Source organism: Argentina anserina, chromosome 1 (assembly GCF_933775445.1).
Source record: "Argentina anserina chromosome 1, drPotAnse1.1, whole genome shotgun sequence".
NCBI classification, from domain to species: domain Eukaryota; kingdom Viridiplantae; phylum Streptophyta; class Magnoliopsida; order Rosales; family Rosaceae; genus Argentina; species Argentina anserina.
The window spans coordinates 18,873,185-18,899,157 of NC_065872.1; the positions used below are offsets into that span (position 1 = coordinate 18,873,185).

General features: G+C 37.0%; 1 protein-coding gene, 1 long non-coding RNA gene and 1 other non-coding gene across 11 annotated transcripts; all 3 read left to right on the plus strand.

Moving 5' to 3' along the window:
• The first annotated feature begins 228 nt into the window (after positions 1 to 228).
• On the plus strand, positions 229 to 25,873 carry LOC126799635 (uncharacterized ATP-dependent helicase C29A10.10c-like). 5 transcript variants are annotated; one of them, XM_050526890.1, is made up of 13 exons: positions 229 to 420; positions 1,018 to 1,578; positions 1,692 to 2,849; positions 2,955 to 3,279; positions 3,372 to 3,633; positions 3,716 to 3,932; positions 4,181 to 4,536; positions 4,667 to 4,792; positions 22,359 to 22,562; positions 23,748 to 24,021; positions 24,275 to 24,568; positions 24,752 to 25,045; positions 25,227 to 25,873. In XM_050526890.1, exons 1-13 carry the CDS (start codon positions 310 to 312, stop codon positions 25,671 to 25,673), a joined length of 4,629 nt encoding a protein of 1,542 aa, XP_050382847.1. In that variant the 5' UTR covers positions 229 to 309; the 3' UTR covers positions 25,674 to 25,873. The 5 variants fall into 5 exon arrangements, with proteins under 5 accessions (XP_050382847.1, XP_050382841.1, XP_050382833.1 ...); XM_050526884.1 differs by lacking the exon at positions 22,359 to 22,562 and adding an exon at positions 5,292 to 5,495 and having other exon boundaries at positions 232 to 420; XM_050526876.1 differs by lacking the exons at positions 229 to 420; positions 1,018 to 1,578; positions 1,692 to 2,849; ... (3 more) ...; positions 4,181 to 4,536; positions 4,667 to 4,792 and adding exons at positions 17,269 to 17,560; positions 18,085 to 18,645; positions 18,759 to 19,916; ... (3 more) ...; positions 21,248 to 21,603; positions 21,734 to 21,859.
• Positions 6,511 to 6,620, plus strand: LOC126805360 (small nucleolar RNA R71). The gene has a single exon (XR_007674031.1). It is a non-coding gene; the product is annotated as a small nucleolar RNA R71 (small nucleolar RNA).
• On the plus strand, positions 12,438 to 16,797 carry LOC126799676 (uncharacterized). 5 transcript variants are annotated; one of them, XR_007672649.1, is made up of 7 exons: positions 12,438 to 12,460; positions 13,030 to 13,111; positions 13,237 to 13,278; positions 13,374 to 13,477; positions 14,176 to 15,371; positions 15,500 to 15,679; positions 16,573 to 16,797. It is a non-coding gene; the product is annotated as an uncharacterized LOC126799676 (long non-coding RNA). The 5 variants fall into 5 exon arrangements; XR_007672648.1 differs by having other exon boundaries at positions 12,447 to 12,460; positions 13,225 to 13,278; XR_007672646.1 differs by lacking the exon at positions 12,438 to 12,460 and having other exon boundaries at positions 12,489 to 13,111; positions 13,225 to 13,278; positions 14,176 to 14,867; positions 15,249 to 15,371.
• Positions 25,874 to 25,973: the final 100 nt, after the last annotated feature.

The following is a 25,973-nucleotide window of genomic DNA, read 5'->3' on the forward strand; positions in this document are numbered from 1 at the left end:
CTAAAAAATAAACAAAACTTTTCTTGGGAAACAATGACTTTACTTCTCATTTAAGTCTGGAAGGAAAATGATACGATTCCCTTCGGTCGTTTCCTTTTCTCTATATATACTAATGGAAAAGGCAAAAAGAGTCTCACTGTGCTCTCTTCATGTTCCCATGTCTTCTTAGTCTTCTTCTTAGTAATCCCATGTCTTCTTAGTCTTCTTCTTAGTCTTCTCCAACTTGAATAAAGGCTTTGAGGGTTCATCAGTGGCTGTACGATAACGAGTTGCATGATCAAGTAGTGCATCGTTGAGAAAGAGCCACTAATGGGAAAGAAGAAGAGTAAACACCAAGTTTCAGACGCTAAAACCCTTATTGATTTGGTGTTCTCTTGGTCTATTAGAGATGTTCTCGATGAAAGCTTTTACAAAAATCAGGTTTGTTCTGCGTTTAATATTTTTCATGTCTTTGATGCCCGGTTCTCTGTAAGAAAAGTAGTTACATTTACTTGTTATTTGCATCAATAGCAGAGATAATTCTCTTCCCTCCTTTCATGGTATCCCAGCTTGGATAAAACTTTGAGTTATGTATTGCAATTGTGTGCTTATTGTATAAGAGAATGAGTCATATGCTTCAATATTTTTTCTTTTTTCTTTTTATTTGTTTGATTTAATTGAATTCGACAATTAAAATGGTTGCAGAAAAAGGTCATATTGATGTTGCAAAGTAATGTGCAGATCTCCCTATCAGAAAAATTTATTAGAATATAATGCATTATTTTTTCTGTGCATTATAGTTTGCATTGGTAACAACACTTTCAACCCAGAAATATATATTAAATATGATTATACAAAACGTATCTAAAACACTATTTTAAGAAAGAACATATCCCCGTGTCATGCCGTACCCGTACCGGTACTGGTGCATCCTAACTTAGAATCAACCCAGAAATGATTGACTGAATCAGTTCGATCTTTCAATTCTAAAGTGCTTATCTTTTGGTCAATTTATTTTTACCTTTGTGCACTTAATAGGTACAGAGGATCCCCAACACATTTAAGACGGTGTCGAGCTACAAGCAATCATACATTCCTTCACTTGTTGAGGAAACTCATGCTGATTTACTATCGAGTATGTTGAGTCTGTCACATGCCCCTACTTGTGAAATTCTGACACTGGAAGATTCGGATGAACCTCCTGATGACTTGTTTTACGATGTAACGTATCATAGAGATACAGACGCCGATGAAGATCACATAGAATTGATGTATGTGCCACAGGTTGGAGATATCATCGCCTTGACAAATGTTAGACCAAAAGGCATTCATGATTTGAATAGTCCTCCAAGGTTCTATCATATCGCTTATGTTGCTAAAGCAAATGATATTGATGAATTTCCTGATCTCCTCCAGTTCCAAATTTTATCATCGAAGCCTATCGACTGTGAAGAACTAGACCTGAGTAAAAGGAAGAGAGAAACACTTTTTGCAGTCTATCTTATGAACTTGATGACAAATGTCCGTGTATGGAAAGCTTTGAACTCTGAAGAGGGGAATACAAGAATCATTAACAAAGTTCTGCAACCCAAGTCAGATGTATGTATTTATAATAGTGACTCGTCTGATATTTTCCTCAATAATTCATGTGCCTATACATTTCAGTTTTTACTCTCAATATGTTTCTTGTTTAATTAATTAATTTCTTACAGGATGGCGACTCTTGTTTAGTTTGCCTCTCCGAGGGAAGATCTTACACCGACATTTCTTCTATATGGTCTACAATTCGCTCACAAAATCTAAATGAATCCCAGGAAGCTGCAGTTTTGAACTGTATCAGCTTGAGTCAATGCCATCACCAGAATTCCGTTAAATTAATATGGGGTCCTCCTGGTACTGGCAAGACGAAGACAATGAGTCTGACACTCTTTGCTCTCTTTCAGTTAAAGTGCAGAACTCTCACATGTGCTCCCACAAATATTGCCGTCCTAGAAGTCGCAGCAAGGCTCCGGAGATTGGTTAATCAGTCACTCGAGCATAGCAGGTATGGACTAGGAGATATAGTTCTCTTTGGTAATAAGAAGCGGATGAAGATTAACGATAATAATGAGATTCGTGACATATTTCTTGACCATCGTGTGAAAATCCTCATCAAGTGTATGGCCCCTTTATCTGGATGGAAACATGTGTTATCATCAATGATAAATCTGCTTGATGATCCAGAGGAACAATATTCTTTGTATTTGGCAAAGAAAGCTGAAGAGCAAAAACAGAATGCAGAAAAAAATGAGGAAAATGATCAAAATATGGATTATCCTTTGACATTTGAGGAGTTTGTGAAGACTAAATTTGGTTCTATCAGTCAGGAGCTGAAGACTTGTATGGTAGGTTTGTACACCCACTTACCAACTTCTTGTATATCACTCACAGTGGTGAGGGACATGGTAAGAGCTTCGGGTTTGCTCAATTCTATTAAATCTTCATTGCAAACTATTAGTTCTGGTAATGAAGGATTGAAGTTACGTCTCAATGATATCAAAGTTCGAGGAAGCACTGTTGGTTGCCTTGCGCAGCTGAGAGCAAAGTGTACAACGACACTGAAGGCGCTTCCAATGGCATTCTCTGCTCCTAATATGGAATATTCATTAAGGAATTTCTGCCTAGAAAATGCTTGCTTGATATTCTGTACTGCCTCAACTTCTTCCAAGTTGCATATTGTAGCACAACAGGCACCATTAGATTTGTTGGTCATTGATGAGGCTGCTCAGCTAAAAGAATGTGAGTCAGCAATTCCCTTACAAATATCTGGTGTCCGCCATGCTATCCTTGTAGGAGATGAGAGGCAACTCCCTGCCATGGTTAAAAGCGAGGTTTTGTTTTTATAATAGCATTTGCAAATTTCATTTTTTTTTTCAATGTATGGTAAGTGTTTCAATTAGCTGCATCTTAATATGTATGTCTCAATGAATTACTAGATTGCGGCAACCGCTGGTTTCGGAAGAAGTTTGTTTGAAAGGCTGGCAAAGTTGGGACACAAGAAGCACCTACTCAATGTTCAGTACAGGATGCATCCATCCATCAGTATATTTCCGAAAACAGAGTTCTATGACAACCATGTAGTAGATGGTCCAAATGTCCTAGAAAGTAGTTACAAGAGGTGCTTCCTCAAGGGGAATATGTACCAATCCTATTCCTTCATAAATGTAGCCCATGGAAAAGAAGAGTTTGATCACAGATATAGCCGGAAAAATATGGTGGAGGTTGCTGTAGTCTCTGAGATAGTAGCAAGCCTGTATAAAGGTAGGTATTGTACCAATTTGGTCAATGCTCTTATTCATGTAATTTATTGCAAAGACCTACAATCTGGGTTTGACTTTTCTTTCCTCCCACAGAATTCATTGGAACAAAGAAGAAAGTTAGTATTGGGGTCATATCACCATACAAAGCTCAAGTTTATGTTATTCAAAAGATACTCGCAAAATATACTAAAACTTGTTCCAATACTGGTTTCTCCGTAAGTGTGCGATCTGTTGATGGGTTCCAAGGTGGTGAAGAAGATGTGATAATTATATCTACTGTCCGATGCAATGGGAACGGGTCAGTTGGTTTCTTGTCAAACCGGCAAAGAGCAAATGTTGCACTAACACGCGCCAGGTATTATTTATAAAATTTCATTGTAGTTATGCTATATGATGCATCTTAGACATGTCTAATTTGTGCAATATTTTTTATGTAGGTACTGCCTTTGGATATTGGGGAATGCGTCAACTTTGAATGCTAGTGACTCTGTTTGGAAGAAGCTGGTCCTTGATGCCAAGAAACGTAACTGTTTTTATAATGCTGATGAAGACAGCAACTTGGCTCAGGCTATTACAACTGCCCTGCTTAAGCTTGAGCAGGTTCATTCTCTGCTTAATATCGACTCTATGCTGTTCAAAAACGCTATATGGAAGGTATGCTGCCATTTTCTCAAGTCTTTCTCTAATTTAAACCGGACCATTGTCGGAGCATACAATAATCAGACGTCTTGAGAGTACAGGTTTATTTACATTGCTAAAAAGAGGGACATAATTGTCAAGTAAAAAGCAAGTGATTAATGTCGAGTTATCTCACTAAAGGGAATTCAGCCGTGTAATGTCTAATAAGATGTTCTGCTGTTATAAGGATTAATTCTTTCTTTCTTTCTTTCTTTTTCTCATAGGTTTGCTTCACTTGTGAGTTTTTGAACTCCATCAAAAAAATTAAAGATACTGTGGTTCTTCGGGAAGTGCTTGCATTGTTAACCAAACTAGCAAATGGATGGCGCCAACCTCACAAAGATAAAAGAAATGATGGAACTTCTGCTCAACTGTTAGAAAAGTATAAAATCAAAGGACACTTGAATCTCATTTGGACTGTAGATATTCTCCAGGAGAACGTGCATTATGTCCAAGTTATAAAGTTCTGGGATATTTTACCATTTTCTCATTTACCAAAACTGGAAAAGCATCTGGACATTGTTTTTGGAAAATTTTCGGCAGATAAGATGAACCGCTGCAAGAAGAAATGCATTGACAGGTATGGGATGTTATAAAATTCTTCTTTTCATAGGTATATTAGTCCAATGTACTTTTATTCAATAAGTTTATAATAAACCATTTTCTACCCGTTCTTTAAATCATGCATCATTTTCTTCCAATTTCTGTAGGGATCTTTGTTTTCCAATGAGATGGTCGGTGGTTAGAAATCTCCCTGATCATGAGGAGCTCCTTTCAAAGCCATTATCTTCTCTCAGTATAACAAATCATCAAAAAGCATCAATTTCGACATATGGGTGAGCATATATATATATATATATGTACCAACTTTATTTAGGAAGTCACTGTTTAAAAATAATTAAATAAAAACTATTTGAACAATTGAACAGAATAATACAGTTTACTCTATTTGCTATTAATATTATTGGAAAACGGAATCAACTAACATGTAGAAGGATGGATGAATAATTCTGAGCATAAAGTAATTTATTGTCTTTACATCAGTTGTTCATGTCGTTTAGTGATGCTGAAGTTTATAGGCTTTATGTTAATTTCTATTATTCATACACTAAAAACTCCAAATGTCTAAGGTGCTTGATGTTATCTCATCCTGTATGTACTGATTTTGGTCTCACACAATATCCACTTTTAATTGTTCATATCAATAGGTGATGTTGAAGTTCATGCATGTCCTGGACAAAGGGAATTAGATTTCAATAGAAATGGCCATTTCTTACTCATTACATGATATATTTGCAACATATATTTGAGCTAATGTACCACTTGCTTCTATAGGGAGACAGAGAAAGCAGCAAGACCAATTATCCGTGTAAAGAGCAAAGTTAGTCAGAAAGAAAGAAAGTTATGGAAAATAAAGGCTGAAGACGGAGTGAAGGATTTCAGCACTTGCATTGAAGCAGATCGTATGGAGTTCTTGTCAAAACCATTGTCATCACTGAGTCTAGCAGATAAGCCAGAAGCATCGATCTCCAGTCACATGTGAGTCATAACTATATATTCTGACATCCATATAGGAACTAGGAAGTCTAATTTTCTATAAATATTCAATAACTTCTACGAAATTAAAAGTAAACATATTTGAAATAACTGGAGCACAATTACTAGCTCTTGTGAAATAGGAGTTGATTATTTTGTATTTAAGTAAGGAATCTTAGCAACAAATGGAACTGATTGTTTAACTCTTAAGGTGCCTTATGAATCCATACCACTTGTATGTATTGCATATATTCCAACTTCTATGCTTTAATTTGTGAGAGATGTCAAATTGTACATCTTTACATCGTGTAATTATGTTTTTGTATTACAGTTTGTAAACAGAGTGGTTGTTAAACTTGGTTGAGATATTCAACTATTGTACTTTAATTTCATTTATTGAAGTTATTTTAGAATGTTAGCATCCTTAAATTCTAATTTTTTATCTTAAATTTAGGGACGTTACAATTTTTGTGAGAGAAATGGTTTAGACAAACTAAATATAAATAAAAACAAACTAATTACTAATTAAAATGAGATTCAAACCAGTGGGGAGCATGAGAGTTTTGGGTGATTCACACTAACTCTTTCTTACAAAATATTGATATTAAAGTCACAAATGCATGTATTTCCTAATGTGTCAAGTCCTGTATCTAATTCCGTTTAAGGCTATTAGATCAATTATCCTTACGGTGTATTAATTATACCAGTGAATGCCACAACCCAAACCCATAATGTCTCTCATGCTTATAGTCTCCCACGAGGCTCAATATCAACATCACAGCCTTTAGCTCCACATGTGTGCAAATGTCTTCCTCTTCTAGGGGTGTGATCTTCTCTACCTCCTCTTCTTCTTTGGTGACTATCTCATTGCCCAGATTGTGTAGCCATTTCTTCACAAATATCCCAAGCGTCATTAGGACATTTCTTGAGAAAATTTCCACCCAAAGCATTATCTAATCTTCCTCTATTAATAACCATCAACCCATTATAGAAAGATTCACAAAGAAGCCACTTTGTGAGCCCATGATGAGGACAACCCAACTCCATGTCCTTGAATCGCTCCCATGCATCATAAAAATTCTCATTATCTTCTTGAAAGAACTTGGTCAAGCTATCCCGCATGTAGGCGGTCCGATGATGAGGGTAATAGGCATTGAGGAAGACTCTTTGCATATCCACCCAATAAGTAATAGACCTTGGTTTGAGCTTGAGGAACCATGTGCGTGCTTGATCCTTCAAAGCAAAATGGGAATAATCATAGCTTCAAACCCTCTATAGTCAATCCTCCCAAGTGCATCGTCGAACAAATAGCATCAAACTCTATGATGTGGTCATAAGGCCTCTCACTAGTCATGCCACGGAAAGTAGGAAGAATCGACAACATGTTAGGCTTGATCTCAAAATTGGCATTTGTAGGAGGAAGCACAATGCAAGATGGAGCATTTACAATGCTAGGACAAGAATAATGGCTCAATGGAAGTTCCTCATCTATAGGTATTTCCCTTTCATGCTCCGCCGTCTCTTCTACTTGAATAGGAGATCTAGAAGGTGCTTGTGACCGATGTCTTGGTCTCCTAACTCTTGTTCTTAATCTTACTCAAGTTAGTCTTTGCAAAACTAGACCACTTCTCAAGTTGATAGGTAGTAAAGTGTCGCTCATACACCTACAAGATCCAACAAGAAATTAAGTACCACAAAACCAAATATTTAATCAAGATAAGCACCCAAGTCCACAAAATAAAAATTCCACTACGAAACAACTCCCCCTGATTAGTGTCATAATCATGGAGTACAAAGAACAACGTATACAACGTTAATTACATGCTTCTCAAAAGTAGTCTTGGGCTAATGATTAATCATTAATCTAGTCACACATCCTTAAATCATACATGTTATACGTAGCCAAACTTATAACTTAGGAAACACGATTGCATAACAACTCAAAATAAGAGTTTACAATGAAAATCAGATTCTTGGATAGAATGACATTCTCTCACTTAAATGGCCATAACTTCTTCGTTATAACAAGTATGAGTGAACCGTAAAATGTTTTGGAAAGTAAACACTCGTGGCTTTCTGGTGACATAAAGTTCACAACCTAATTCAACCGGAGAATTTCAAAGTGCTCTATCGAAGTTGACTGACTTGCAAATTCTCGGATATAATTATTATACTTTACTAAAATGGCTATAACTCACTCAATACGATAGATATGAAACAAATGGTTAGTGTCCCTGGAAAGTAGACACATAGCCTATCCAACGGTACCAATTTCACCATATTTCATTGAGTGAACTATCTTGTAGGTCTCGTTAAAGTTGATCTATGAAACTGGACAGATTCTGATTTGTCACATTCAATTTGTCTTTTACTATGGAATGAGGGAATTGACCAATGAATGACTGATTTTGGTCCGAGACAAAATCATACGTATCCTATACGCTATTAGTGTCAACAACACTAACGCGTACACTAGTGTGTATGAGCTACTGGCGGCGTTGGTGTGGGCAACAATGTATTGATTCGCTAAATGTAGAACTAGACCCATGTGAATGGAACAATTCAAGTCCAATGACGATACATAGGCGCATAGTTAATCACATTATAATGAAAGCAATAGTGTCCCAACAACACTAACATATATGAATCTATAGCTCATTGAATATCTTCATCATCTATACTTAGACGGAATAGAGAATCTAGAATTAGCTTTCATATGAACACATATGGGTATATGTTCTTGCAACCGATTGTACTACGTTCTTTTGAACATCGCAATCTGATTACATAAGCTCTTCGTGGTCTGGAGGTATTTATTCAAGCAATTAAGGTCTGTTGATGTTGTGATTACACTCATTTTAATACGCCGTACTCCTTGTGGATGTGATACGCCGTATTTCTGGTCTCCTTCCTGTCACAAGTAGTGCACGTCGTCAAAGTAGAGACCACGGCGGCGTGGTCTTCAACTCTCCGACGCTTAAGTTAGGGCGATGGTAATTTATGCAGAATTACAGTAGGAAGTTCAGTGTACTTACCTTATAAGGTCGAGAGTTTGACCCTTTATTGTTGAGTTGAGGTAGGTCGTTTTACCTATCATTCGATGTGGGACGACGTCCAATTAAGGTGTTCTCTGGAGCCTTCTTTGAGATGCGCGTGAGAGCGCGTCCGTAGTCGGTTTGGGCCGCGGAGAGGCCCATTGCGAAGCTACTATGGCTGACTTGCTATTAGTATTGTAAGACTGTGCTATACACTAGCCTTAATGCGCTGATAGTTGTGCTGATTATGACGGGCATAAGCCTATGCCAACAACTCCCCCCAACTTCCCAGTCTAGGGAGGTGATTTCTTGACTGGGGAGTTAATATTTGAGCGTTTTGCCATAATCAGCAATGGGTCTCACTGACCCTCTCGTAGTCCCCCCAGTCCCCGGTTAAGGAATGCCGAGTTGTGTTGTAGAGTACGTTTGATCGCTCTCTTTGTAGTGCGTCCGTCATAGCGTAGTAAGTTCTTACGCGTAGGACGTCTTTTATCGCTACCTTGGAGCGTAGAGCGTCCGTCATGGCGTAGCAAGTGCTTACGCGTAGGACGTCTTATCGCTATCCTTGAGCGTAGTGCGTCCGTCATGGCGTAGCAAGTGCTTACGCGTAGGACGTCTTATCGCTATCCTTGAGCGTAGTGCGTCAGTCATGGCGTAGCAAGTGTTTACGCGTAGGACGTCTTATCGCTATCTTTGAGCGTAGTGCGTCCGTCATGGCGTAGTAGGTGCTTACGCGTAGGACGTCTTATCGCTATCTTTGAGCGTAGTGCGTCCGTCATGGCGTAGTAGGTGCTTACGCGTAGGACGTCTTATCGCTATCTTTGAGCGTAGTGCGTCCGTCATGGCGTAGTAAGTGCTTACGCGTAGGACGTCTTATCGCTATCTTTGAGCGTAGTGCGTCCGTCATGGCGTAGTAACTGCTTACGCGTAGGACGTCTTATCGCTATCTTTGAGCGTAGTGCGTCCGTCATGGCGTAGTAAGTGCTTACGCGTAGGACGTCTTATCGCTATCTTTGAGCGTAGTGTTTGTAGGTTGAGAGCAGCACCATTCGTGCTGTGGGAAGCACGTGTCATACATGCATTGGGCGGATGTTTCGTGAACGTTTCGAATTCGTGGGGTGACGTTATCCGAAAAGACAGTTATTGCATGTAATTAAGGCGTGTGTAACCGAAACGTTGCCTCGGTAGCTCAGGCCACGTGGCGAGATCTGGAGCGATGTCTCTTGGGTCAGCGGCTAGGATGTGAGTAACGGTTTTCTGAATCCGACGGTTAAGGATTGTTTTTGAGGAATCAACGGGCTGGATGTGAGATGGGGTTCACTATAAAAGAGTGAAAGGGACAGAATGGCTGTCATTATCGACATATCCAAGTTTTCGAAATCCAAATTCTCTCATTCCCTCTCTTTTGCTCTCGTCTGCTCCCTTTTCTTCCGAGCGTGAACTCATCGGGATTTTTGTGTGAATCGGCTTTTTGAGGTATGTTTTCTGATCGGATCTTTCTTTATACGGTTTGTGGCTTGTTGTTTGTTGGTAGATTTGTGTTTGTAGGGTAAACCAGTGGTATTGGGTTTTGGGTTTTTCCGGCAGATTTGTGGGTTTTGGGTCTATTTGATATTTGGATGGGTGTTTTCCGGCAAAGTGGGGTGTTTGTATGGGCGGTACGGATGGGTTTTCGCCGTATACTGGGTTTGGTGTTCTTCATGTTCTTCATGTTCTTCAAACTCGTTCTTGCGAGGTTCGTAAGATAGATCTGACTGACTTTCTGACTTCTAGTTTTAGGTTGTTCGCCTTTGACTTCGGTGTTGTTTGCTGCGGCGTAATGTCTAGGATAATTATACTAACTGATAGCGATTCCGCGTCTGCAGAAGGAAGTTGGTCCGCGTCGTCATCCTCTTGGTCGTGGACAAGTGAATTGGAGGCCAACTACTTGGACTTGGTGCAGCGTAGTGGTGGAAACGACTTGCATCGCGAAGATCGTTCTACTGTCTTTGCGAGAGTGCTAGCGGACTGGGACACGAGTGAGTCGTCAAGCGCCATGGAGTCGCAACGTGAAGAGATTGGAGAAAGTGAAGGGGTATCTGAGCGTATTATAAGTGCTTCGAGGACTAGCACTTCAGGCCCAACGCTGAGCCCAGCGCCTGTAAGGCGTTGGTTAGATGGCGGTGTGCAGAGGTCGGAGGTGGAAGAACCACATGGAGCCGACTCTGCCGCAGTGCATGGCTATGTGGAGGAATTTAAGTTACCTGCTACCATCGTCGCCCGTGCGATTCGGCGTGATGAATTTGGTTCAATGTTACCGAATGGGCATGCGCTAGTGAGTCCCTCCGTACTACGACGTGGGGTGGAGTTGTCGTTAGACCCCCGCCTGCAGTGTCTTGTGGCGGAGTTTGGCTTGGCTTTTGGCCAAGTGAGCTATAATATGTGGCGGGTCCTTCTCGGTCTCTGCTCACTATTCCACCTCTCGGGGTGTTCGGCTCCTACTGCGGCGGAGGTACTCCATTTCTTCAAGGTGGACTATAACCAGCGCAATAGTAATGGAGGGACCGCACGGTTTGTGAGGCGGGATGAGCGCAGTGAGTACCAGGTTTTGGAGAACTGGCCCACCTCGGAGGCGAACTGGAGAAAAAAACAGCTTCGTGGTGGAGGAGGGGTGGGAGTATGGGCTCATTAACGGGGTAGAGTATATCCGAGGGAAGCGTATTCCCTCGCGGTTTCAGGCCATTAATTTTAGGTTTCGATGCTTTACTAAATTTTGTTACTTGGAGCAGCAAAACTCATCAGATGTGTGATCTAGACATCTAGTCTCATTTCGCTTACCTTATATCTTCTAGTCCAACTTCGCCCTAGTGATTTAGTACAGCAGACACATTTCTTGAACACTTAATACAATTTAAACTTATTTTGTCAATCAAAATAGGTGTGATCTAACTCTTACGCCATAGACTATTAAAATAAATTTTAATAAACAAAATATAATATAACAAACTAGTGAAACTACTCAAAAGTATCAGAAAACAATTTCGTTTACAAATAACTCACTACTGAATTTGATAAAGCAAATAAGGACTACAATTTACAAATAAAGATTAAATGATGACAAGTTGTCACATGTCATAAAATATTTTACTTTTTTATCCATCTTTGACCCATATTGTTTGCTTCTATCAATGAAGATGTTATATGCTACTGTTAAGTTAAAAACTAGCTGATATTGTTGACTTGGAAGACACATGCTACTGTTGACTTGGAAGGTAATGCTACTGTCGACGATGAATCTAACTGCTACTATCGACTTGGAATGTACCTGCTATTGTCGACTATAAATCTAGCTGCTACTGTCGATTGAAAAACTAACTGCTACTGTGATTTTTGGTGAACAAAATTCAAAATTTCTCAAAACATATGTAATATGGTACTTAAATGAAAGCCCATGACATAATGAACAACTTTATATATTGCTCACCTCCAAATTGCCGGTGGTTTGGCCGGAAAACTTATATTTGCCGGAAAAAAAAACTAAAAAATGAGGAGAGAGAAATTTGTTAGATCAATAATGGACATTTAGTAATTTTCACGAAAATAAGAGTATTTTGGATATTTTCACATTAATTAATTAATCAATTTTGTTTTACATATTTTTTAGACTTTAACTTATGTCATAATTTATATAAGAAATATAAAAAATAAATTTTTATTTAATTCAAATGTAATTTAATACTATTAAGTAATTTTCTAATGATAATATAGTAATAGACAAAATAATTTAGAAACTTCTCACTGCAGCATTTTCCTCTCATACCCACGTTCTTTCTATAATAATTAAAAAAAAATTAATTACGCACGGCGTGTGTTTTATTTCTAGTTTTATTTACAAGAAGGCCATTGGGTCAACCCATGTGGTTGCATTTCTGTTGGTTTTGTGAAGAGAGAAAGGTGGAGCTGTCGTTTCTTCTTCTTCTTCTTCTTCTTCTTCTTCTTCTTCGTTAGTTGTCTTGTGTAGTAATCTCCATTTTGGGTTTTGGTGATGGGTGATTGGTTTTTATGAGTTTAGAGTTTTTTTTATTCTTCCTAACAACGTATCAGTTCGCTTGGTGTTTCTCAGTTACCTTCATCATCCAGAAATCTCCAAGTCTGTTTGTGCAATAGCTCGCAGAGTCGCAGATCATATTTAATTGGTTTTCATCTTACATCGTTTACATATAACGTAATACGTTTGATTCTGTCAATTGGGTTCTGTTGGGTTTGTGTTGGGTTATGTGGTTTTAGTTCTGAGTTTGCGCATCTCTTCTTCTTCTTCTTTTTAATCTCTTTGTATTCATGGAGGTTTGTTTGACTAATTGACTCCGATTGTTTCCGGAATAGATTTTTCCTTAATATTTTTTTTATTATGTGGTTGTTTAATTTATCTGTGTTGGGGATTTGAGTGGTAAGTTCGTCAGTTATTTATTAAACTTTCTGTTTTATTTGATCTGAATCGTTAGTTAGTCGGAATGTTGATGCAGCTTTGTGGAGAATCTGGGCATAACTCTTGAAGAATCTGGGAATTGATGGAGAAGAATGTAGTATTTAAACAAATTGATTAAGGTATGAAGCTCTTTTTTTCTTTGTTGCATTTGAAGCTCCACATCATCTGCACTTGCATTTATAGACTTGGATTGCATGTTATTACATTGCTGAGATATCTATATTGATACTAGGATTAAATGCAGAATGGTGAGGGTCTCCATGGTAACAATTCAGAGGAAGTTGAGGTATGTCAAAGTGTCTTTTTAACTGCTTTATCCTGGTGTTATCTGGATTATATATTTTCTTGACCCAAATGCCTATAATGTTTTGTTATTCACAGGCCAATTTAGTACGTGTTCAATCTTTCAAATAGATTTTTGAATACATTCACAAATTATGCTGGAACATGTCATGGGGCAGAAGGGTTAGCTGCATATAGTTGAGGTGGTACAAATGAACGTCTTTGATTTACCAATATATGAGAACAAATGTCAATTTTAATCACAAAATAAGAAGAATAGTAAAAGATCGAACATTTATAGTTGTACAAAATTGTTTTTCAAGATTTATGTCTTGCGCTAGAAAGTGAGAAGGTTTAACTATGTTAAAGATTATATATACCTGAACGGCTGAACTCATTATCGACTTTTCGTAGGCTTTTATGGTTTATCAATCCATTAGGATTAGAATTCCAGAAGCTAAAAATCTTAATAAACTGTCATGGTTAGAAGTGAAGAAAGTAGATGAGGTAAAAAAATAAAAGACACTTGGATTGAGAAACCTTTATGTGACTTGAATAACTTGATCTACAAGGAGATGGCTTCTATAACGTCACATTTGCTTTGGTTTTCATTTTGATATTACAGTCCTTTAACCAAATGAACAAGTTTGACTGTTTGAGAACACTACACAGTTTAATCTGGCATATTAGTTGAAACTACATCTTAGTAAGAAAATTACATGCTGTCTGGTATTTAAAATGTCCTGGCAAGATAGGATTTTCGTCTTATTATATATGTGGCTGAATTTCAACAGCGACCTTAGGCTTTAGTTGATATATAAAATAATCTCATCCCTTTCAAAAAATGAAAATGTCTCATTAGAAAGCAGCTTTACTGAATTTTTTTTCTTCTGTTTTATAGGGTCAGTTTCACTGCAGAGATTCTGAGTTCAAGTCCTTAAAACAAAAAAAATGAAGTTTCTGTTTTTCAGAGGACTGAAGAAAATGTGAGATCATTTTGAGGGAAGGTATTCTGAATGTGATACTTTGATAATTGATGATCAACTTTACCAGACCCTAACAAATCTTGGTAATATAATAAACACTTACAGATTCTTTCATTATTTGTGTAATTTACAGTTCTGCATGTAGTCTCGATATTTTTCTTTTGGAAATAGCAATTTGTTCTTTTCTTCTCTAATCTTTGTAATGTATTTTGCAGAATTCCAAATGTTCTTTGCAAAATAATCACTATTACAGTGCTACTAGCTGAGATCAGTTCTAATCCTTGCATTATGTCGTCTCTTCTTCTAAGCACCCTAAACCAATTAACTTAATTCTCAATGTCAATCTTACTCTTTCTAAGCCAAACACACTTCATTTTCCTGCCTATCTTTGCTTTCTATTGTTTCAGTGCGCAAAGATTAATGTGTTTTTTTGTATTTTTTATTGCTATTAGTTTGTGCAATTAAAACCATATTTTTGTTACTACAATTTTTGAGTGATTGTACCTATGAGTTTTTTCTCTCAGGGAAACCATAAGTCAAGGATACTACTGTTTGTCAAATAGAGAATTCTTCTCCAAAATTTTAGACTCTGATCTTGGTTTTTGAGGTGAAGTTTCAGTCTTTCAACTCCATTGTTGCTTTACAGTGTTCTTTTTTAAGTGAAAGTATTATACTGGTAATTGTGTCTTTTTGTTTCGTAGATGTGATCTTAGAGCTCACTTACACTTAGTATACCATAAGTGGAAGGAAAAAGAACTTACATTGGATATTAAACATTTTTACTAAAAATTTGGTATTTTTTTGGGTAAATCTGAAATTAAACTTCTATACTGTTTTCATTCACTTATTTTTCAAGGATCTGAGGTGGACTGAGCTCTATGTAGGCTTCTGTTTCTTTATTTTTGTCAATTTTAGTACATACAGATTTGGATGGTTCAAATGTTTAGATTCAGAGGTTGTTGCTGCTCTTTATCTCTTTGTATTTCAGGTTTTTATGGCTTCCCCCTTCTTTTCAAGTTGTAGGGGTGAATGTAATTTTGGGGTTCCAGAGTAAAGAGCTGATAATCTTGAGTTTGGCCATGACTGTACCATCCATGGATTGCCAGCTCAGGTGAGGCTTCAATCTTTGCATAAAAGAATTTAGTTTTTGGCCTTGCATATATATTTTTTACTGTTGAAGTTAGTATTATTTGTCATTCTGATAGTATTTTAATTGGTATGCCGGTGCTTAATGTGTAGGTATGTTCATTTTGTAATTCCTATCAACATGAGGAATGGGGCTCGATAACGCTGTATTTATAGTGGTGGTGTGATACAGCCAACTTATCATGTTGGTAAGAAGCATACAGTATAAAGAGAAACAAAGGGAAGGGTATTCGAAGAAGCATGTGAACAAGGGAATACAGATAATTACAGCAGGTTACGTCTGTTTGTTCTACACTTAAGTTTGTTTCAAAGAAGCAAAGTTTTCTTATTGAGATATCAATTAATAACAATATCTTTGCCTTGGGCTCATTCTTCATATCTGAAGAGAACTGTTGGAAATAATTCAACTTTATCTCTATCGATATATCTATATCCGAATTTTTGAAAAATCCAATTACAATAGCCAAAGAGTTCATCATAATCTCAGGAAACAACACTTTCAAGAATAAATCACAAGAGTACTGTGGTATGTGTGTATTGTATTTTGCAGGTTAATCATTTTACAAATTTTTTTTAAACAATGGTATGTGTGTATTAAATTTTGGAATGTTTTTGGTACAGAATAAATCAGATGGAACATTGTGATTGTAAATCAGATGTTAGTCTTTTATTGACTAATTTGTTGCTCTGTTTGTGTGCTATACGGATCAGTTTTCATAATTGGGAAGTGGTTTGGCATTAGATTTTTGTCGATGGACTTGGATTTTCTGTGCATTATATGTTTGATATTTCTAAGCTACCCTTCTAAGCTAATCAATGTTTGTCAAATGTTAGATAATTTCGTTCGTGTTCGAAAATTATCTTAGCTATGAAAGGATACAATTGCTGTGCTCTTTGTCATCTCTTTACCAACATTTTTTTCCTGTGTGTTTGCCTGTTTCCTGTCATTAATGACTGGAGTAAATCAAAGGGAGTACGCCATACAAAGTTTGTGTCTTTTTAACTTAATGGCTTCTGGGTTTTATTTGAGAGTGATCATCTCAGAGATATTTGCCCCAAGCATGAATGACCATGTTTTATCCTGCAGTCATTGTGGCACATGCATCAGGAGTTGTTCTATCTAACAACTTAATCTGATACCTTCAATTCCACTCTTTTTTTTTCAGTGTATCATCAAACAGGTGATTATGAGAGCATATCAGAAGCAAGTGGGGGTCAAATCTGGTTTGAATCCAGAATAAAATTCGCAAGAATAAATGCCAAAACCTCAATCAAGATAGTATTCTTATTCCTGTATTATTGCAAACAAAATTCTCTATTAGATGTAGTATTTTGTTACCGGAATAAGTACTTATGCTTATGTAATCTCATGACGTATAAACTACAAAATTACGATATGAATAGCATGCAGAACACAAATCATCAATGCCACAAAGTGACAAAACAGCCTAACTGGAAAAAGCCGCTCAACACGGGGCCCCTAAACTAGTTTGATATCAAAGTATAAATCCCTAGCTCCTTTTACTGTTTCAAAAAAAGGAGAAAAAAAACCATCTTTTTTTTTTGTTACAAACGAGGCTCAAAAGAGCCTAAACAAAGAAATAAAAGAGACTAACTAGAAGAATTGGAAACCCTTCTAGCTCTAGACACAGCAGCTAGATCATCCAAAAAGCATTGAGAGGCATGAACAGGAGGAGAATCAAAGATCACTAAACCCATGTCATGATTGATACTTTCCTTTGCGAGTTTGGTATTCTAAATTTTTGTTTTTTTTGGAAACAACGACTTTACTTCTCATTTAAGTCTTGGGGAGGGAAGTGGTACGATTCCCTTCGGTCGTTTTCTTTTCTCTATGTACGAGATGGAAAAAGCAAAAGAGTTACACTGTGCTCTTTTCATCTTCCCATGTTTTCTTAGTCTTCTTAGTCTTCTCCAACTTCATTAAGGCTTTGAGGGTTCATCAGTGGCTATACAATAATGAGTTTCATGATCAAGTAGGATCAAGTAGTGCGTCGTTGAGAAAGAGCCTGAAGAGCACTAATGGGAAAGAAGAAGAAGAATATGAAACTTGTTTCAGACGCTAATACCCTAATCGATTTGGTGTTCTCTTGGTCTATTGGAGATGTTCTCAACGAAAACTTTTACATAAATCAGGTTTGTTCTGCGTTTAATTTTCTTTCATATCTATATTACAATTACATCTACTTGCTTCAGCCTTCATGCCCAATTCTCTGTAAGAAAAGTAGTTACATTTACTTGTTATTAGCATCATTGGCAGATATAATTATTTTCCCTCCTTTCATGGTATTCCAGCTTGGGTAAAACTTTGAGTTATGTAATGCAATTTTGTGCTTATTGTATAAGAAAATGTGTCATATGCTTCAATATTTTTCTTTTTGCTTTTTCCTTTTTATTAGTTAGATTTAGTTGGATTCTACAATCAAAATGGTTGCAGAAAAAGGTCATATTGATGTTAAAAAGTAATTTGCAGATCTCCCTATCAGAAAAGTTTCTCAGAATAGAATGCATTATAGTCTGCATTGATAACAACACTTTCAACTTCCAATCCACTGGTTACAATCAACCCAGAAATCAGGATTGACTGAATCAGTTCGATCTTTCAATTCTAAAGTGCTTATCTTTTGGTCAATTTATTTTTACCTTTGTGCACTTAATAGGTGCAGAGGATCCCCAACACATTTGACACAGTGTCGAGCTACAAGCAATCATTCATGCCTTCCCTTGTTGAGGAAACTCATGCTGATTTACGATCGAGTATGTTGAGTCTGTCACATGCCCCTACTTGTGAAATTCTGACAATGGAAGATTCCGATAAACCTCCTGATGACTTGTTTTACGATGTAACGTATCATAGAGATACAGAAACCGATGAAGATCACATAGAATTGATGTATGTGCCACAGGTTGGAGATATCATCGCCTTGACAAATGTTAGACCAAAAGGCATTCATGATTTGAATAGTCCTCCAAGGTTCTATCATATCGCTTATGTTGCTAAAGCAAATGATATTGATGAATTTCCTGATCTCCTCCAGTTCCAAATTTTATCATCGAAGCCTATCGACTGTGAAGAACTAGACCTGAGTAAAAGGAAGAGAGAAACACTTTTTGCAGTCTATCTTATGAACTTGATGACAAATGTCCGTGTATGGAAAGCTTTGAACTCTGAAGAGGGGAATACAAGAATCATTAACAAAGTTCTGCAACCCAAGTCAGATGTATGTATTTATAATAGTGACTCGTCTGATATTTTCCTCAATAATTCATGTGCCTATACATTTCAGTTTTTACTCTCAATATGTTTCTTGTTTAATTAATTAATTTCTTACAGGATGGCGACTCTTGTTTAGTTTGCCTCTCCGAGGGAAGATCTTACACCGACATTTCTTCTATATGGTCTACAATTCGCTCACAAAATCTAAATGAATCCCAGGAAGCTGCAGTTTTGAACTGTATCAGCTTGAGTCAATGCCATCACCAGAATTCCGTTAAATTAATATGGGGTCCTCCTGGTACTGGCAAGACGAAGACAATGAGTCTGACACTCTTTGCTCTCTTTCAGTTAAAGTGCAGAACTCTCACATGTGCTCCCACAAATATTGCCGTCCTAGAAGTCGCAGCAAGGCTCCGGAGATTGGTTAATCAGTCACTCGAGCATAGCAGGTATGGACTAGGAGATATAGTTCTCTTTGGTAATAAGAAGCGGATGAAGATTAACGATAATAATGAGATTCGTGACATATTTCTTGACCATCGTGTGAAAATCCTCATCAAGTGTATGGCCCCTTTATCTGGATGGAAACATGTGTTATCATCAATGATAAATCTGCTTGATGATCCAGAGGAACAATATTCTTTGTATTTGGCAAAGAAAGCTGAAGAGCAAAAACAGAATGCAGAAAAAAATGAGGAAAATGATCAAAATATGGATTATCCTTTGACATTTGAGGAGTTTGTGAAGACTAAATTTGGTTCTATCAGTCAGGAGCTGAAGACTTGTATGGTAGGTTTGTACACCCACTTACCAACTTCTTGTATATCACTCACAGTGGTGAGGGACATGGTAAGAGCTTCGGGTTTGCTCAATTCTATTAAATCTTCATTGCAAACTATTAGTTCTGGTAATGAAGGATTGAAGTTACGTCTCAATGATATCAAAGTTCGAGGAAGCACTGTTGGTTGCCTTGCGCAGCTGAGAGCAAAGTGTACAACGACACTGAAGGCGCTTCCAATGGCATTCTCTGCTCCTAATATGGAATATTCATTAAGGAATTTCTGCCTAGAAAATGCTTGCTTGATATTCTGTACTGCCTCAACTTCTTCCAAGTTGCATATTGTAGCACAACAGGCACCATTAGATTTGTTGGTCATTGATGAGGCTGCTCAGCTAAAAGAATGTGAGTCAGCAATTCCCTTACAAATATCTGGTGTCCGCCATGCTATCCTTGTAGGAGATGAGAGGCAACTCCCTGCCATGGTTAAAAGCGAGGTTTTGTTTTTATAATAGCATTTGCAAATTTCATTTTTTTTTTCAATGTATGGTAAGTGTTTCAATTAGCTGCATCTTAATATGTATGTCTCAATGAATTACTAGATTGCGGCAACCGCTGGTTTCGGAAGAAGTTTGTTTGAAAGGCTGGCAAAGTTGGGACACAAGAAGCACCTACTCAATGTTCAGTACAGGATGCATCCATCCATCAGTATATTTCCGAAAACAGAGTTCTATGACAACCATGTAGTAGATGGTCCAAATGTCCTAGAAAGTAGTTACAAGAGGTGCTTCCTCAAGGGGAATATGTACCAATCCTATTCCTTCATAAATGTAGCCCATGGAAAAGAAGAGTTTGATCACAGATATAGCCGGAAAAATATGGTGGAGGTTGCTGTAGTCTCTGAGATAGTAGCAAGCCTGTATAAAGGTAGGTATTGTACCAATTTGGTCAATGCTCTTATTCATGTAATTTATTGCAAAGACCTACAATCTGGGTTTGACTTTTCTTTCCTCCCACAGAATTCATTGGAACAAAGAAGAAAGTTAGTATTGGGGTCATATCACCATACAAAGCTCAAGTTTATGTTATTCAAAAGATACTCGCAAAATATACTAAAACTTGTTCCAATACTGGTTTCTCCGTAAGTGTGCGATCTGTTGATGGGTTCCAAGGTGGTGAAGAAGATGTGATAATTATATCTACTGTCCGATGCAATGGGAACGGGTCAGTTGGTTTCTTGTCAAACCGGCAAAGAGCAAATGTTGCACTAACACGCGCCAGGTATTATTTATAAAATTTCATTGTAGTTATGCTATATGATGCATCTTAGACATGTCTAATTTGTGCAATATTTTTTATGTAGGTACTGCCTTTGGATATTGGGGAATGCGTCAACTTTGAATGCTAGTGACTCTGTTTGGAAGAAGCTGGTCCTTGATGCCAAGAAACGTAACTGTTTTTATAATGCTGATGAAGACAGCAACTTGGCTCAGGCTATTACAACTGCCCTGCTTAAGCTTGAGCAGGTTCATTCTCTGCTTAATATCGACTCTATGCTGTTCAAAAACGCTATATGGAAGGTATGCTGCCATTTTCTCAAGTCTTTCTCTAATTTAAACCGGACCATTGTCGGAGCATACAATAATCAGACGTCTTGAGAGTACAGGTTTATTTACATTGCTAAAAAGAGGGACATAATTGTCAAGTAAAAAGCAAGTGATTAATGTCGAGTTATCTCACTAAAGGGAATTCAGCCGTGTAATGTCTAATAAGATGTTCTGCTGTTATAAGGATTAATTCTTTCTTTCTTTCTTTCTTTTTCTCATAGGTTTGCTTCACTTGTGAGTTTTTGAACTCCATCAAAAAAATTAAAGATACTGTGGTTCTTCGGGAAGTGCTTGCATTGTTAACCAAACTAGCAAATGGATGGCGCCAACCTCACAAAGATAAAAGAAATGATGGAACTTCTGCTCAACTGTTAGAAAAGTATAAAATCAAAGGACACTTGAATCTCATTTGGACTGTAGATATTCTCCAGGAGAACGTGCATTATGTCCAAGTTATAAAGTTCTGGGATATTTTACCATTTTCTCATTTACCAAAACTGGAAAAGCATCTGGACATTGTTTTTGGAAAATTTTCGGCAGATAAGATGAACCGCTGCAAGAAGAAATGCATTGACAGGTATGGGATGTTATAAAATTCTTCTTTTCATAGGTATATTAGTCCAATGTACTTTTATTCAATAAGTTTATAATAAACCATTTTCTACCCGTTCTTTAAATCATGCATCATTTTCTTCCAATTTCTGTAGGGATCTTTGTTTTCCAATGAGATGGTCGGTGGTTAGAAATCTCCCTGATCATGAGGAGCTCCTTTCAAAGCCATTATCTTCTCTCAGTATAACAAATCATCAAAAAGCATCAATTTCGACATATGGGTGAGCATATATATATATATATATGTACCAACTTTATTTAGGAAGTCACTGTTTAAAAATAATTAAATAAAAACTATTTGAACAATTGAACAGAATAATACAGTTTACTCTATTTGCTATTAATATTATTGGAAAACGGAATCAACTAACATGTAGAAGGATGGATGAATAATTCTGAGCATAAAGTAATTTATTGTCTTTACATCAGTTGTTCATGTCGTTTAGTGATGCTGAAGTTTATAGGCTTTATGTTAATTTCTATTATTCATACACTAAAAACTCCAAATGTCTAAGGTGCTTGATGTTATCTCATCCTGTATGTACTGATTTTGGTCTCACACAATATCCACTTTTAATTGTTCATATCAATAGGTGATGTTGAAGTTCATGCATGTCCTGGACAAAGGGAATTAGATTTCAATAGAAATGGCCATTTCTTACTCATTACATGATATATTTGCAACATATATTTGAGCTAATGTACCACTTGCTTCTATAGGGAGACAGAGAAAGCAGCAAGACCAATTATCCGTGTAAAGAGCAAAGTTAGTCAGAAAGAAAGAAAGTTATGGAAAATAAAGGCTGAAGACGGAGTGAAGGATTTCAGCACTTGCATTGAAGCAGATCGTATGGAGTTCTTGTCAAAACCATTGTCATCACTGAGTCTAGCAGATAAGCCAGAAGCATCGATCTCCAGTCACATGTGAGTCATAACTATATATTCTGACATCCATATAGGAACTAGGAAGTCTAATTTTCTATAAATATTCAATAACTTCTACGAAATTAAAAGTAAACATATTTGAAATAACTGGAGCACAATTACTAGCTCTTGTGAAATAGGAGTTGATTATTTTGTATTTAAGTAAGGAATCTTAGCAACAAATGGAACTGATTGTTTAACTCTTAAGGTGCCTTATGAATCCAAACCACTTGTATGTATTGCATATATTCCAACTTCTATGCTTTAATTACCTAGCAGGCATGTTCACCTATAGTTACCTCCCTATCAACTTTGACTCTTCTAAAGTGATCGTAATTAAGTCATTTCAAATGTGGAAGCAGGAGAATTTCAAGATATCACATGCTATTTTCTTTCATTGATATTGTAGACCTATATGTTTAGAAGTATCAAGTGGCAAATGATTCTCTGCTTTTTGACACATAATAATTGGTGATCATGAGGTCCTTTGAGCTCCAGAAAAACAAAGTGTAAGACTATTGCATGCTAGCCTATATGGGGCTATATATGTGTGTGTACATGTCTCGTAACACCGGTTAATTAAGCTTTTAGGGAAAAAATAGAAGCTGGAGGAATTAGTTTATCACAAATGGTTGGAGCTTTGATTTAATAAGATATATATAAGGCTTTTTCAGGACCATTTTTTTGAGGACTTGTTGAAAACCACTTTGATTCACCCATTTTTCGATCTTAGATTTATATCTCGACCGTTTAGTTTGTAGATATATATGAGTAGATTATCCTTGTAAATTTTTGTCTAAATTGAAAATCGTTAAGACATTCATAAATATGATTAACTTATTATGAACTTGAACAGTTCATGTTTGACACTTTTGATCCATTCACTAATTTGTAGCTGAAAATTTGTAGAAGTAATCTACTTATATAAACCTAAAATCTAAACGGTTGAGATGAAAAAATGTGACCGAAAAATAGATCTAATTAACAATTAATTAGAAAGTCCTCAACAAGATGATCCTCATTAAAAAAAATTTCCCTTAGATATATATGTTTCACTGTTATTTTTACTAGTCAGCATTTGCAGACATAAATTTGGTTGATCTAACTTTAAATCTATAAATCTATATACCACTTTTAGAAAATGTTCTTTATTCATTTGAATTATTTTGGTGATGGTTTCATTAGGGAAGATGCAGAAAGATACCGTAACAAAAGCATATCAAAAAGCATTGTGAAACAAAAGAGTTCATCATCAAAACCAAGATTTTTAAATGTTGGAGAGCCTAGTCCACAAAACACCGAGCTTTTTGAACACCAGGAAACATCATCAAGCCAGCATCAAGCCGACGGAGTGAAAGACCAAAAATCAGGCGAGGTGAATCAATTTTATTTAAGGGCAAATGAGGCTCATCACCATTCGGGTGGATATGCATGGAGGAGGGTAGACCAGCGAAAAGAGGTACATGAGTTCCTTTTCTGGGTTGTACATAGCAAACACGAGATATAATAAACACATTATACTGTTATCCTCTTACCCCTTAAATTTGTAACGTTAATGCGGACACAACACATAAGGATGCCAGCGGCAATTGATAAAATTCAACTTAAAAAGACTATTACTTACTTCCAATTGTACCAGTAGTGTTACTGGCAGGGTTACTTGCATCTGTATTTCTGTGCAGCTAACTATATGATTATTGTTTGTATTTCAGTTGATTGGAGCTGGCATGGAGGATGATGCCTTTTCTGTTGTTGAGCCAACTGGAGACAAAAAGAAGTCGAGAAGAAACCGAAAAGGGTCCGGTTTAAAGGCACCAGGCTCTAAACAATCCACCCAAAGAAACAAGATGAAGATCTCAGCCAAATGTGGCTGTATTACAGAATTGTCTAGTCAGCCAGTATCATTTGTATCAAGTGAAGCGATGCAATCAGAGACTGAGATCAAAACTCTTGCAACAATAGACATCAGTGCTAAGAATGAAGGTGCTGATGGTTCTGTGTTCGAGGTACACACCAAGGATTTAGTTAATGAGGACACAACACATAAGGATGCCATCGGCAGTCAATAAAATTCATCTTAAAAAGATCATTACTTACCTCCAATTGTACCAGTACATAGTGTTACTGGTCAGGATACTTGCATCTGTATTTCTGTGCAGCTAACTATATGATTATTTTCTGTATTTCAGTTGATTGGAGCTGGCATGGAGGATGATGTCTTTTGTGTTGTTGAGCCAACTGGAGACAAAAAGAAGTCGAGAAGAAACCGAAAAGGGTCTGGTTTAACGACACCAGGCTCTAAACAATCCACCCAAAGAAACAAGATGAAGATCTCAGCCAAATGTGGCCGTATTACAGAATTTTCTAGTCAGCCAGTATCATTTGTATCAAGTGAAGCGATGCAATCAGAGACTGAGATCAAAACTCTTGCAACAATAGACATCAATGCTAAGAATGAAGGTGCTGATGGTTCTGCGTTCGAGGTACACACCAAGGGTTTAGTTAATGCGGACACAACACATAAGGATGCCATGGACAGTCAATAATATTCATATGAAAAAGACTATTACTTACCTCCAATTGTACCAACATAGTATTATTGGCCGGGATACTTGCATCTGTATTTTTGTGCAGCTAACTATATGATTATTTTCTGTATTTCAGTTGATTGGAGCTGGTATGGAGGATGATGCTTCTTCTGTTGTTGAGCCAACTAGAGACAAAAAGAAGACAAGAAAAAACAGAAAAGGACCTGGTTTAAAGGCACCAAGCTCTAAACAATCCACCCAAAGAAACAAGATGAAGATCTCAGCTAAATGTGGCTGTATTACAGAATTTGCTAATAAGCCAGTGTCATTTGTATCAGGTGGCGTGATGCAATCAGAGACTGAGATCAAAACTCTTTCAAGAATAGACACTAGTGCTAAAAATGAAGGTGTTGTTGGTTCTGCATTCGAGTCACACACCAAGAGTTTCGGATCAAAGATGTTGGCTAAGATGAGTTTTATTAAAGGTGGTGGATTGGGGAAAGACGGACAAGGTAGAGCAGGGCCTGTTGTAGTGGTACAACGTCCTAAATCACTTGGATTGGGGATCATTCTTATGGAGTAGCACTTCCGGCTAACTATATGGTGTTTGACTGTTCGTGAATTACATTGTCCGTATCTCTATATTGTAATCATGGAATTGAGGCTCCAACCGATAAAATAGAGCTCTCCTATTATGACTAGGAAACTGTGCTCTTCGTTTTCTGTTGAGCCTTTAATGATGTTTGAGCATTAAAATATGTATCTAATATATTTGTTGTGCATGTGATAAATGTGGTATTAAATTGCGAACACTTAATGTTGTGTTATCAATTCTTTTTTTCTTTTTTTGCTAAAATTTTATTTACTATTTATAATTTTGTTA